The 13,107-nt window shown below is 54.5% G+C and overlaps 5 protein-coding genes across 5 annotated transcripts; 2 read left to right on the top strand and 3 right to left on the bottom strand.

Moving 5' to 3' along the window:
* Positions 1-2,583: 2,583 nt before the first annotated feature.
* CGGC5_v004013 (Demethyl-4-deoxygadusol synthase) lies at positions 2,584-4,223 on the bottom strand (the record flags this gene model as incomplete). Its single annotated transcript, XM_032033183.1, has 4 exons — positions 2,584-3,241; positions 3,291-3,731; positions 3,785-3,831; positions 3,891-4,223. 4 exons carry the CDS (start codon positions 4,221-4,223, stop codon positions 2,584-2,586), a joined length of 1,479 nt encoding a protein of 492 aa, XP_031887665.1.
* A 2,120-nt stretch (positions 4,224-6,343) lies between these two features.
* CGGC5_v004012 (putative catechol O-methyltransferase 2) lies at positions 6,344-7,400 on the top strand (the record flags this gene model as incomplete). Its single annotated transcript, XM_032033185.1, has 3 exons — positions 6,344-6,592; positions 6,730-7,299; positions 7,356-7,400. The coding sequence occupies 3 exons, from the start codon at positions 6,344-6,346 to the stop codon at positions 7,398-7,400; spliced, it is 864 nt and encodes a 287-aa protein (XP_031887667.1).
* Positions 7,401-7,721: 321 nt separating this feature from the next.
* On the bottom strand, positions 7,722-8,896 carry LEU5 (Mitochondrial carrier protein LEU5; the record flags this gene model as incomplete). The annotated part of the gene is made up of 2 exons (XM_032033186.1): positions 7,722-8,663; positions 8,735-8,896. 2 exons carry the CDS (start codon positions 8,894-8,896, stop codon positions 7,722-7,724), a joined length of 1,104 nt encoding a protein of 367 aa, XP_031887666.1.
* Positions 8,897-9,925: 1,029 nt separating this feature from the next.
* On the top strand, positions 9,926-11,071 carry CGGC5_v004010 (Uncharacterized protein; the record flags this gene model as incomplete). Its single annotated transcript, XM_032033187.1, has 1 exon — positions 9,926-11,071. The coding sequence occupies one exon, from the start codon at positions 9,926-9,928 to the stop codon at positions 11,069-11,071; it is 1,146 nt and encodes a 381-aa protein (XP_031887669.1).
* Positions 11,072-11,274: 203 nt separating this feature from the next.
* On the bottom strand, positions 11,275-12,104 carry CGGC5_v004009 (mitochondrial 54S ribosomal protein uL23m; the record flags this gene model as incomplete). The annotated part of the gene is made up of 2 exons (XM_032033188.1): positions 11,275-11,944; positions 12,019-12,104. 2 exons carry the CDS (start codon positions 12,102-12,104, stop codon positions 11,275-11,277), a joined length of 756 nt encoding a protein of 251 aa, XP_031887668.1.
* Positions 12,105-13,107: the final 1,003 nt, after the last annotated feature.

Raw genomic sequence — 13,107 nt, 5'->3', positions numbered from 1 at the left:
TCTGGTGCCCTGTCTGATTTTACAACGAATTTGAGACTCACTTAAACTCTATGAGAGCTCTTTATAAGTGAATCAGCAGAGAATGGATTGTTTAGTCAAGTTCACCAGCATCTCAGTGCCTACAGCCCCCTGTTTGCTGGCCATAACTGTCAAACGGACTGGTTTCGCAAGGTATGTGCGCAATAATCACAAATATTGGATTATGTCCTAATGTCCATTGCCATTGCCGTAAGTTATTGAAGGCTGTTTACCGCAATCATTGATGGTGTCATCTAAGATGGACCCTATGTATGTTGCCTACTCCGCAAATGTCACGAGACTCACAACGTTAAAGATGTCACCGTGTATCTGAAGTTCGCATTCTAGTCTATACTTCTCTGTCTTTCTTCATTCTACTTGCTTGTATATTTCAGATATTGATACTGCTAGGAATGCCAAGTGAGCAGTCCAGAGACCAGACTCATTCTTTGCTGCATGAAAGCTTGACTCCTCCGATCCAAGGGAAGACGACACCTTCGAGCGAACATCACAATCAATCGACTGCAACTGATCGCCGCTTGGTTATGAACGCCTAATACTTTGGAAAGTCGTTGAGATTCCATATTTCTCTTTATTTGCGCTTTCGAGGAGATGTTGCTGTCGTCGAATATTTACCACAGCAGCTTGGTCGCGGGCCGTTGCAAGTGGCTCATGAGCTGGAAGCCACTTTTGTAAACAGCGCGGGCTGGTACTCATAGGCTACAATGTTTAGTCCGGAATCGGACATTCAGAACTAATTTAATCCCAAATATGTGGTGACAGCGTTCCCCGAAAACACCAAGATAGTAGTATGAGGGTTGTTCAATGATTCAACCTTCGGGCACTGCATTGCGTGACAGCTTAGCCAATTCAAAGTATGATGTGAGCTCGGTAAGGAAGTATCTTTATTCTTCAGGCGCTATTTCAGTTCTTGCAGCTTGTGTATCGTATCATTCCAGAAAGTCACCGAGAGGGGACGACATCGGGTGCTTTTAAAGTGCTATGTTCAAGGCCTACAGGTATAGATAGATGCCCCGTTCACCGATTACAGTCACAATATCTTGATTTGTATACATCTTGAAGCCAAGCACATCAACATATGTGCATTGAAAAGCCGGGGCCTAACTGTGTTGAGCGTCAAACGGAGAGGCTCGGCTGGATTATACAAGGCTAACAGTTTACGAGGTATAAAATGAACCCTTGTGTTTCTCGAAAGTTGTAGAACCAACAAAGAAATACAACGGTATCCATGAAAGTTCAAGTATTTCATATCGATTGGACGAGGAGTCTTGCTGGGTATGCAGAGGTCTTGTCTGGATCCAACGTACTATAGAACGATTATTCTATCGTCGGCTTTCTTCACTTCCAAGCACTAGTTCTTGGGTATTCACCACATATACCTCTGAGATAATCTGCCGGTCTCTGGATCCTGAACTATCGAATGCTTTAATCTCACTTGACTCAATCAAGAATGCCACGCCGGTACCTGGTAGTAAACATCACCGGAAACTACCTCGCGAAGATCCGATCTTGTTTTGCTTTCCTCAGCTCGTAAACGCAAACCACCTAGAGATCCCTCTTTTGGAGGCCACTTTCGTGTCTCGAATTCTAGCTTCGCCAACAAACCCACAAGCAGGCCGTTGAGCTCGGTGGACGGTATGCCGGCTAGACGGCTGAGATGACAAAAGACGACTGCGCGCGATCCGGAAGATTAGCTGATCGAAATCGGCTTTTCAAAGCCGAAGGTTGTTGCAGATGCAGTCCAAACGAGTTGGTTTGTAAACCAAAAGGAATCTCGGCCCTGATGTAAACTGACAGTCACATCAATTACGGCCCCCAGATCCACGTGGTTATGTTTAAATAGCCTTCATCTTGCTGTGATCATGGTGAAGCACCAACGAATGGCCTACATAGCCGACTTGTCTGAACACTTATGGTGAGTATACCTAGACCCTTCATGGCAACATGCGCGCGGTCCGCGCGCATTAATGAATCGAAAAACTGAAAACGCGGTTAGACATCTTCCTTCGCTCTCTTCGTGGGTGTATTCTAGCGTATTCAACAGATCGACACGACACGCTGAGAAAACTGCGAAATTGCGGTCCAGCCAGCCCGTCTGTAAGTACAAGTCAAGAACACTGACCATTTTCAATCCAAGGCACGTATTCCGAGAATTTTGTTGTTAGCAAAGGAAGCTGTATCACCTCACTTGATTGACAATTTATACCAGTTACCCAGGGGTTCAATGGAGACCGGTGTGTCCTCATCGCGTTCCACACCAACGACAACTATGGCGGTCCTCGGCACCACGGAAATGAGCCAGAATAAATTGCACGGGATCAGATGAAGGAATTCTACGCACATAACTGTGTAACTGGTTGTGGGATCATCCACTCAGTACAATAGCCCTCTTCTTGACTCGAGAGGTATTGGTAACTTCGTTCATCAGCCCTCACTAGATGATTACCAATGAAGTGAAGGTGGCATAAACTTTTTTTTGTCGAGTTCTACTCGATTCTACTGTTAAACCCTAAATGAAAACTCCCTATAGACAAAAGGACGCTTTTATGCGGTGTTGGTAGGAACCGCCTCAACGCCAACGACCCCCTTCAGCTTCTCCGCAACCTCTGAGCTGGAAGCCACCTGCGTGGCACTCTTGGGGCCCAAGTTCTTGCCATTTGACAAAGCATACTCGCCAGGAGAAGATGACGCAGCAGTGGATGAACCTTCCTCAGAAATGGTATCATCGTTGATGACGGTCTTCTCGACACCATCCATGAACTCCCTTGACTCGACCTCTTCGCAGCATCCGTTGAGCGTGTACCCGGTATCGCTGGCATCAACAAATGCCTCGAGACCGGCGCCCTCGCGGGGGTACTCCTTCATAAGCTCCTTGTGCACCTTGAGCGCGGCGCACATGTCCTCGTACGAAATGTCGTTGAGGAACTCGCACTGGCCGATGGGTGAAGGGATGGCGGCGCGCAGCTTGCCGTCGCGGGTCTTGAGGATGGCGGTGGTGCCCTTGTCGAGGATAGCCTCGTCGAACTGCGGGTGGTCCATGGACAGACCGGCACGGGAGAATAGGTTGAGGAGGCGGCGGTGCTCTGCGGATGAGAGCTTGCCGAGGACGTGGGCGAGTGTTGCAGAGTAAGCCATGTCAATGGAGATGGCGTGGCCGTGGCGGAGGGGCACGTCAGGGACGAGCTCGTGGAGAGGGGACCATCTGCAAGGTGTCAATGGCGTTCACGGGTGGCTGCAGGGGAGAAACTTACGTGTGTCCGTAGGCAATGACACGGTCAAGCATGATCTCGTGCAGGTTGGGTGTCTCAAGCTTCAACATCTCGTGGATACCGTTACGGTTGATCCTGTCCGCAGCATCACGGACCTCGCTGCTGCTGCCATCGCAACGGCCAAAGCCTGTGCCGATCAACTCCTCGCAGAAGCGGTCCAAGAGATCAAACGTCTCGAGGTGTGCGCAGGTGGAGATCTTGATCAGCTCAGCAAAGCCATTGCGGATCTGGGCGGTGGGTAGTGTGCGCAGGAACGTGAAGTCGAGGAAGGTGCGGGAGGGCGCGTGGTACGCTCCCAGGCGGTTCTTGTAATTGCCGTAGTTCACGGCGACCTTGATGGAGACGGAGGCATCGATGAGACCAATGACGGTGGTGGGGATGCGGATGTATGGCGTGTTGCGGCGGTAAGAGGCGCATGCAAAGCTAGGGGTGTGTCAGAAAGGGGGTGTATGGGATGAAGGGGGTTTGGAGCTTACCCAGCTACGTCAGTGACAAGACCACCTCCGACAACAAGGACGGGTTCCTGGATTAGTGTGTTAGCCGACGTTCCCAAGCTTCAATAGCATGGCTGCGTGAACGAACCTTGCGGAAGACTCCAAACTCGGTCATGGAATCGACGATGCTCAGCAGCGTCTCCATGGACTTGGCCTTCTCGCCAATCATGGTCTTGTGGATCTTGAGCTCAATGTTGTAGTGGTCAAAGTACTCCTGCATCTCCTTGCCGTAGAGATTGAAGATGTTGAGGTCCATGACGGCCAAGCAACGCTTCCAGCGGGAGTAGCAGTCGGCGAGCTGGCGGTTCTGCTTCTGGAAGACGCCATCGAGGAACTCGAAGTCGTACTCGATCTTCTCGTAGCCGCAGACGGAGAAACCCTGCTTGGTCGGCTCGACCGTTGCCTTCATGTCGGAGGCCATCTTGTGTAATGTTTGAAAGTTTGGGTGTAACTCGAGGAGCACACTAGGAGGGAATTGGGTTGAAGAAAGATGTGCAATGGGAGGGTGTCGAGAACGTCAAGCCTGGAGAGGTGATGTTGAATGATGAGAGATCGAGGATGAGAAGGTTGCTCGACATGTGCTCCCACGGCCGCCTTTTGAATGAATCTGTATTCTCCTGAACCTGGACCTAGACCTCTGCAGCCGACGAAGCATGCTCCCGACTGACGGTTCCATTGGCAAAACAGCGCATGCAAGTGATCGGTCATTGTCGACATCATCACTTGCGCCTCCAACGCTCATTCAGGGACTCCCACAAGCTTGACCGACTTCTTTTCGTAACAGAGAGCATCCAGTTGCGCGGAATCCCATCCCAGACGAAAACGACAAGACCGGCAAAGAGCAGCAAGAGGCAGACCAGAGCTTCGAGTGCGCGGCTTGTCCCGCCCAGCTGAATCTGCCAAGTCTATCTCGTTTCCTTGCCTACATGCAGTCGTAGCTGCAGTTACAGCATGAGCTAGTGGTGCGAGCAGCCGTAGGGTCGGCATAGAAAACGGTGACAAGTACACTCGACCCGTCTTGCCCGTAGTGGTTTGGTCACAAAACTCGGTCGTGGATACTCGACCAAGTCCAATTCACGTCTGGCAGCTCTTTCTCTCGGCATGTCGTGTTACAACGAGAGTCATGATGCTCATGATGTTGCAGATGGCCCCATAGACCCTGGCCGGAGACATCCAAGAAGTCGAGCTTGTACAGGCGGCGCCGTTCTAGCCCTAGCTCCGCATGCCACGGGCGGTTGCCGTCCGGTGTGAACCAATGCGTGGAAGCGCTTTGGATGGCGTGCTAGCGGTTCGGAGTGGTTTCCGTCCGGTATGGAGGCGAAAGAGCAGGGGTGATGAGAGGCAATCAGGAAATCCCATGTTTCACAACAGCGAAAAGTCCATTCCATCATCGATGGCAGTTGGCAGGCCGCGCCAGCCTCTTTTCAGTTTCCCGGTCTCTCTTGAACAAGGAAAAGGGCCATTGTCTAGCGTTGATCGACACGAATCGTGGAATCTAGATATCGCACGTGGGGTAGGATGAACGGGAGACAGACCGGGGGGAGACAATGATCCGGTGAGCCGCATCTGGATCTTGGAGGTCTCTGGTTGGCCCGGGGAGAGAGATGCTAGGAGGGGTTTCCTGATATTTTTCTATTTTCTGGGCTGATGTTTCGGTCGGAACATTGTTGGTTAGCCTTTGCGGGTATGCGTTGCATCGATCGGATGAATGCAATTAATCGTCTTGGATCAGCGGCGTTTGCGTTTTTCTTCCGTCAGCCCACGTCGTTGGCGAGAAGTATGTACTCCGTACCTTGCCAGCTTGCCTGCCCGAATGCTTTTGAGCTATTTTTTTTTCTCGTCTGCTTGCTTCTTCCTGATTTCCCCGCAGTCGGGCGCAGGTCCTGCTCACCGAGGTAGCTGGCGGTGAAACTCAATTACATCGAAGACGCGGTCTGATGAGGTGTTGTGCGTGTCATGGACTTGAGGTTGCCCAGGCTCCAGCCCCCCATGGGCTTGGCCCCACCATCCCGCTCCCGCTCCCTGATCGCGAAAGCAGGTGACATGAACGGGTCCCTTCTTTACCCCGCCATAGGCATGTGAGGTAATCAAGACGGGAGCTGGAGGTCATCGTTTTATGCTGCGGTACCTTGTCTTCCTTGGCCCTGTCGTGCTTAACACAAGTACCCCCTCACTGCTTGCTCCCGCTGGGGAGCTTTGCTCTTGCCCATCGCCCACCCCCCGGGAATTATGCCTTCCAAAGTGCATCGAGGGGCAGCTCCACAGCCCGCTGGTGGACGATGTTGGGGTAAAGGTCGCCGAGAGCTGCGTTTCCGGACGTACTCGGCATGCTGGCGCGAGCTGCTTCGGAGATTCTGCAATGGGTGTATCAGTGCTAATCCGTCTCGTTGAATCGTGATAATAATCGTCCATGTCGCTGCCACAGACTGCTTCGCCCTCCTAAATCTCCCTTGCTTTTTTTCTTTCTTGGTCATTTTTTCAGTTTAACTTGCATCATAAGCCCTCAGACAAACTACAACACAGACACACAAGACAAAAAAGATGCCTCACTTTGACGAAACCAAAGCCTACGCGGTGCAGGAGGAGGTCTTCTTCGACGATGGCCGCGAAATCGAGCTACTGCACTTTGTCTACGCCCAGCCAGACATTGACGAGATCCGCGGCTCGCCCGAGCGTGTGCTGGCCGCCATTGATGATTTCGGTCGCAAAAAGAAGTACCTCATGAACGTCGGCGAGGACAAGGGCAAGATCGTGACGGATCTGATTGCTGAAGTCAAGCCCAAGGTTATGGTACAGAATCCCCCACCCCCAAAATGCCCCTGTCGAACCCAGCTTTTTTTGAGTTGCACACGAGATGGCTGCAGATCATCCGATCTTTCCCTAGGGAAGGCTTCCGCGATTTTTGACTTTCATCTAATCATCACCAGGTCGAGCTGGGCGGGTACGTCGGCTACTCCTGCATCCTCTTCGGCGCGGCGGTCGGCAAGGCGGGCGGCCAGCGCTACTACTCCCTCGAGCGCAACCCCGAGTTCGCCGCCGTCATCATGTCCCTCGTCGACCTCGCCGGCCTCTCCGACATCGTCAAGGTCGTCGTCGGGCCCAGCGACGCCTCCATCCAGCGCCTGCACGCCGCCGGCGACCTCCCCAGGATCGACCTCATGTTCCTGGACCACTACAAGCCCGCCTACACGACCGACCTCAAGCTGTGCGAGCAGCTCGGCATCGTCGCGCCCGGGTCCGTCCTCGCGGCCGACAACGTCATCAAGCCCGGCAACCCGCCGTATTTGGAGTACGTGCGGAGCTCGGTCGCGGAGAAGCGTGCCGCCGCCAAAGATGTTGCCAAGGCGCGCAAGGAGAGCGGCTTCTTTGACGACCGGACCGCGAAGCAGTATCTCAAGCGCGAGGGCGAGGAGAGGTTAGACTTGACGAGGGTTGGGGACCCGCATCTCAAGTATGAGAGCCGGCTGATCAACAGCTTCGAGCCGACTGGTGTGCCCGTGAGTTTCTCCCACCGCTGCGAAGCAAGTCATATGCAGCTTCTGACAAGATCTAGGACGGTGTTGAGATCACAAGATGTATCAGCGAGGAAGCTGAGTAAGAGCGGTATGATGATTTGACAAAGAAAAATATAATGAAATCGAGCCAAATCGCCCACCCTGTCGCTCAGCCGCAAAAATCAGAATGTGCTGCAATTTCGAGCGTAACATGTGACGCAACATACAAAACTGTTTATTGGACAATGTCATGTGCAGTTAGCCTCCAATCTAGGGCGCCCTCATACTCCGGCGGTTCAGGGCTTCTCCTCTCAACCGCCTGTTTGTTTCATAAAACCCAGCAATGCTTCTGCCCCGGTTGTATCCCGATAACGCCGTACTCATAAACAGCCATCCATCTCTCTCTCTTGTCACAAGCAGACAGTCTAAATTCCCAACCAGGTCTTGGCGCGTTCGTAAGTGTAGAAGCTCACGGCTGCCAAGGGGAACACCTTCACGTAACCAATCGTCAAGCCCACAAAGAAGCCTGGCACTCCCCTCTCCCTAAAGATCATCGCGGCCGTTTCGCTGATGCGAAGCCGGTGACCGTCCCCAACGGCACCGCCAACTTGCATGCGCCTGCGGATGACCTCGAGTGGGTACGATGTGGTCTGCGATACCAGACCAGCGACACCCCCGGCGAGCAGCTCGGCCCAAGAGCGGAGCGGGGCAGCCTTGCCCTCGGGTGCATTCTTCGGCTGGGAGAGTGTCGTGTACTTGGCGAAGCTCGGGAGTCGGAGAATATCGCCTACGGTATCGTGTGTGAGGAAGGACATGCCGGCGTACGGCAGCATGCCCAGTAGCGTTGGCGAGAAGCCTCTGTAGAAGTTGGCCAAGCCCGAGCGTGGTGCAATTGCGGCGATAGGCGCAGCAACCGCGTCGACCACGGTGCCGGTAGGCTTCGCGGTTGTCCGCACGAAGCGCTCGTTGTAGATCCGCCGGCAGATGGCGGTTAGCGAAGACCCGCCGTGTTTCGTCTCGAAGGCCAGACGCACGCGGACGACCTCCAAAGGGTATGTGAAGAATACAGAGGTAACGCCGGCCATGGAACCACTGAGGAGGCGGCGCCATGGGGTCTCTTGGTCTTTGTTTCGGATGATGATGGATCGTATTTGCTCGTACGCGAGGAATTTGATGCCGGCGTAGGGAAAGATTCGAAGCAGCGTTGCAGAGTGTCCCCTAAACAGCCCTAACACACCTTCGTGGGACTTGATATCCTTCATCGCCGTCGCAACACCGAACCACGACCCCGTGTACTTTGCGAACTGGGGGTTGCTCGCCTGGAAGAGAATCTTTACGCGGTCGAGGGGCGCGACGACCGTCTTTGCCTGCATAACCCGGTGAAGTCAGACATGGCCGTCGTAAAGATAGATCGTGGTCACCCAGGGAGCCAACTTACAGCACAACCCGCCAAGCCTCCCGCGACGCCGGACCGCCAGACATAGTCGAAGGTCCGGGTCTGTTTCCTCAGTTCTACCGTGTCATCTTTGTCGGTCGGGCAGACGGGAGGGCTCCTCGTGTCGGCTTTTGATCGCTGCGTCTTCGGTGCTACCTCCGACATGGAGGCATGTTCCATCAGCGCTGACGGCATTCCCTGGCCAGCGCGACCCGCGGTTCTCGTTCCCTCGTCCGTGTGTAGTGAAGGCAATCGTAGCTACAGGAGCATTCCGTGAGTGTCGGTGTTGGAGCGTGTGTGTAGGTCGGGGAGTAAATTAGAGCACAAGTAGGGAATCGAGGTGGCACGCGAGGAGGGTAAGGATCGTGGGGCGGCGGTGATCGTGGAGAAGTTGCAATGGGAAATGGAAGGGAAAAGGGTTCTGGAGCCGGAATGCGACGGGGCGGACGTCATACGGGCGAGATTTTTAAAAGGCTCCCTCTCATTGAAGAGTCGCCCTCTTGGGGGGGGGGGGCCGCGGGGCGCTCAAGCGGACCGGCGCTGCCAATGGGGGAGGCACATTTTTGGTGGGAGAGGCACTGTCGGACTGTCCTGCCCGCTGAGTCTAGTACAGGGGTCAAGGCCACGAGCCGAAGATTGCCGAGCGTCGTCGCGGACGTAAGGTACCTCACACTGGACACGCCCTTCGGATAGAGGCGGTGGCAGTTGCGAGTGGCCGACTTCGCGGTCACTTTACTCTGCAGCACGAGACCACAAGATATTGCGCCTGGATCTTTAACTCCGGCCAGCAGCTTTGTTCTGGCCAAGGTACGGATACCGGTGCTGAAAAGACGCTGTACGCTCACGATGTCTACACGTGCGTGTACCTGAATCACACACGTTGGACACAACTTTGGCGTGCCAGCTAGGGATCAGTAGTCTTCAACAATTTTCCCACCAGGAATAAGATTATTCCCCAAGGGAAATAGGCCCCAGACCGCCCGTCTTGTCTTCCCAGGAGAAACAGCGCCAACGCAGGACTTCGGCACTACTGCGTCGTACTATCTTTTCCTACGGCCAACCCAGCCAAGCCCCGGGTCCCGTTCGATTGCACTTGGACTGCGCCGGGCCTCAATTCACGCCTCCGGCCCGTCATAGCCACACAGCAGGGCACTATCGCATTAAGACCAGAGAAGTCCGACTTCACATAAAATTATGGTCTCTGGTCCGCCTTCAAAACCCGACCGGTCAAGCTCTGCATCGCCAAAGTGCATCCTGTTCCGTGATGAGAGCCAGACAGTGTTCCTTGTGGACGTCCCTGCCTCCATCGAGGAAAGTCAGCACCTCCCGGGCCAAAGTGCCGAGACAACATCCGGAGGAGGAGGAGGGGGGGGCCCACGGCGGCTCCTGTCGGTCGACCCTGTCGCCGAGCCCTATCCGTTACCGGAGCCGCGGAACCCCCACGTCAACCAAAGCACGCCGGCGAGCCAACTTGCAGACCTCATGATCGAGGCGGCGGTGAGGAGCGCTCTCGACACGCTAAGAGAGCACCACGCCGCGCCGCTTTGTCTCCCAAGAGTGACCACCACCAAGAGCAGCATCACCGCCAGAACCAGCGGCGGTGACGATCAAGATGGCCTGCAGGAGCATGCCACGCGTGAGACGGCGGCGGCGGCAGAGGCGCATTTTATTCCTGAAGGGTCATCGTACATCAGCGGCTCAATCGAGGATACTCGAGATGACTTCGTCTCGACGGCACCTTTATTTGACCTCATCGTCCTGGATCCGCCTTGGCCGAACAAGTCCGCGAGGAGAAAGACCGGAGGGTATTCCACGGTATACGGGCTCAAGGAGACCCGATTGCTCCTCGAGCAGATTCCTGTCGGCGGCCACCTTGCAGACGGTGGCCTCGTCGCCGTCTGGGTCACTAACAAGCCTAGCTTAGTAGACCTTCTCACATCGCCCAAAGGTGTTCTGTCCGGATGGGGTCTGGAGGTTGCTGCTGAATGGACATGGGTCAAGATCACCTCGCAGGGGGAGCCCATCTTCGACACCGAGTCCGCGTGGAGGAAGCCGTGGGAGAGACTAATCATCGCCAGGCGTCGCGGCGGCGGTGATGGCCGCAAAATACCCCAGCGAATAATCGCTGCTGTGCCAGACATCCACTCTAGAAAACCAAACCTGCGCCCGTTGTTCGGAGACCTGCTCCCCCAAGGATTCCGCGGCCTTGAGGTCTTTGCACGTCACCTGACAGCAGGCTGGTGGGCATGGGGCAACGAGGTCCTGCGATTTCAAGAAGGCCATCACTGGGTTGTATCAAACACGGACGAAGAGAGTAACGAACTTGATGATACCAATTGACATGATCTACATCTCCATGCCATCCTTTTTTTGTGTTGTACACACATGCGGCGATCACCGCATGTTCACCTTGAGCTGTCTGATATTTTGTACATGGGGTCCACCACGCGCTGCCATCCCATAGACGACATCACGCCCCTTCGCCTATCCAGTGCAACTCGTCATCGGCCGTTCTTTCTTCATTCATGCGCTCCCTGTGCTCATTATTTCTCTACCTCCTTCTCACCGGCCTCCTTCTCACTGGCCTCCTTCTCACTGGCCTCCTTCTCAGCGAGCCTCTTCGCCTTGTTCTCCCTCCTCATCGGCTTCTCCTTACTCAGCCTCTCCGGGTTCTCCGTGTCATACTTGTTCTGCTTCGCCTCTCTCTCCCTCTTCGCCACCGCCGCGATCTTGTCCCACTTGCTGTCCAAGTTGCCCGGCTCAACCCACTGCTTCTCCCCGTTCAGCAGCGCCTTCGCCTGTTCCGCAAGCCGCTTCCGCGGCGTGCTGGTCATGGCTAGTTCGCTGGGGTAATGCAGATTACCGGCCTGGAGGTGGGCCTGGCTCTTGAAGTGCTCGTTCGCCGCGTCCGTACGCGCCTGCCACAGTTTCTTGTTCCAGGGCTCGAGGTTCTTAGGCGGGTCGGGCCACACGAAGGGCTTCACCAGCTGGACCATCATGAACTTCTTGGGCTGCGGGCGGTAGTATCCCCCGCGCGGCTTGCGGATCGCGCTGCTCGACTCCACCCATGAGCGCACCCCCGTCGTGTGGACTTTGTAGAGGTTCCAGAGGTAGTCGCGGATGTCGAGCTTTGTGAATGTGAGGGGCACCTGGAAAGTGGCCCAGTTGGGCGGGACTCTGTCTTTGCGGATGAAGGTGATTGTGTGGTTCGGCCTGTGGAGGGTGGTGAAAAGGTCAGTTTCTCCACGCTGCCGGGGTGCGGTGACGGCAATTGGGGTGCTTCTCACAGGTAGACCTTCTTCTCTCCGAGCTTGAAGCCCGGAAACAAGGGGTTAAACTCCTTTTTAACCAGTCCTCGCCACGATCTAGGCATGGTGTCGTTGCTGGCCTACGGTGCTCTTGGATTCTGGTGTGCGGCTCGCGAGAATCTAAAAAGTTCACAGCAAGGATTGAATTATTTCTGATTGGCTGAAGCGGGTCTACATAAGTCCGCCAGAGATAGTGGATCCGTCTCAAGGCGCTGGACGTGGAGCGGGGGAATTGTCCGGGTCCGATGCTGTACCCACAAGGATCCATTCGGTGTCCGGATGCGGGGCTCCAGCCGGAACATCAGTCTAAGCGCATGACAAGACAAACGCGGAATCGTACAGTTGAATATATTTGATAGCTTGCGCTATTTGGCTCAGAAATGCTCAAAAGTTCTACATACGCAGGTGCCTTCATCACGTGTGTTGATAGTTTGAATTTCCGTCACACGACATCCTGCCGTTTTAAGGTTTCAAGAGCTGAGCTCGAGCTGGCTCCGCATTGATGGAAACCACCTGCGTAATAGGAAACCCATCCCGTCGACAAGGTATTGCAGATGCCTCAGTCTGGGGAAGAAGCAGCCCCAAAGTTTTGAGACGCGTCGAGTGGCAGCCCGTTTGCCTATCCGATGTTTAGCCTGACACGGTAAGCTGGCCAACGGCGTTTCGAGCGCGCTGTGCGAAAGATTGCCCAAGGAGTTGCCTTGTCCGTCAAAGGTACAACCCCGGATTTCAGCACCAGACGAGTCAAGTTATGTAAGCCCACGCACACGCAGAGTTAATTCCCCACTGGTTTATGAGGGGAAAGGTGCGCGTGACGAAGCTGAAATCTGGCATGGAAAACGAGGAATTGCGCGGGCTGGAGGATGCAGAGACCCGGTCAGTCAATTGGCGGTGGTGTGCGTTCGCGATTTAGGCAGAACCCACGGAGTAGTGGATCACAGTGACATGCATGGCTGCAGGAGTTACAAGGCTCAGAAATAGAGTGGATTTGCGACTAATAAACACGTAATTGCTTCAATACTATCGAGATCTCAAGATCTCTTTACACATCTGGAAGGCTTTTCCCGT

This window comes from Colletotrichum fructicola (assembly GCF_000319635.2).
Source record: "Colletotrichum fructicola Nara gc5 chromosome Unknown KSG_Nara_v1_contig02, whole genome shotgun sequence".
In the NCBI taxonomy this organism is placed as follows: Eukaryota; Fungi; Ascomycota; class Sordariomycetes; order Glomerellales; family Glomerellaceae; genus Colletotrichum; species Colletotrichum fructicola.
The sequence above is the reverse complement of the archived record's forward strand: the minus strand, read 5'-3'. Positions and strand labels throughout refer to the sequence as shown.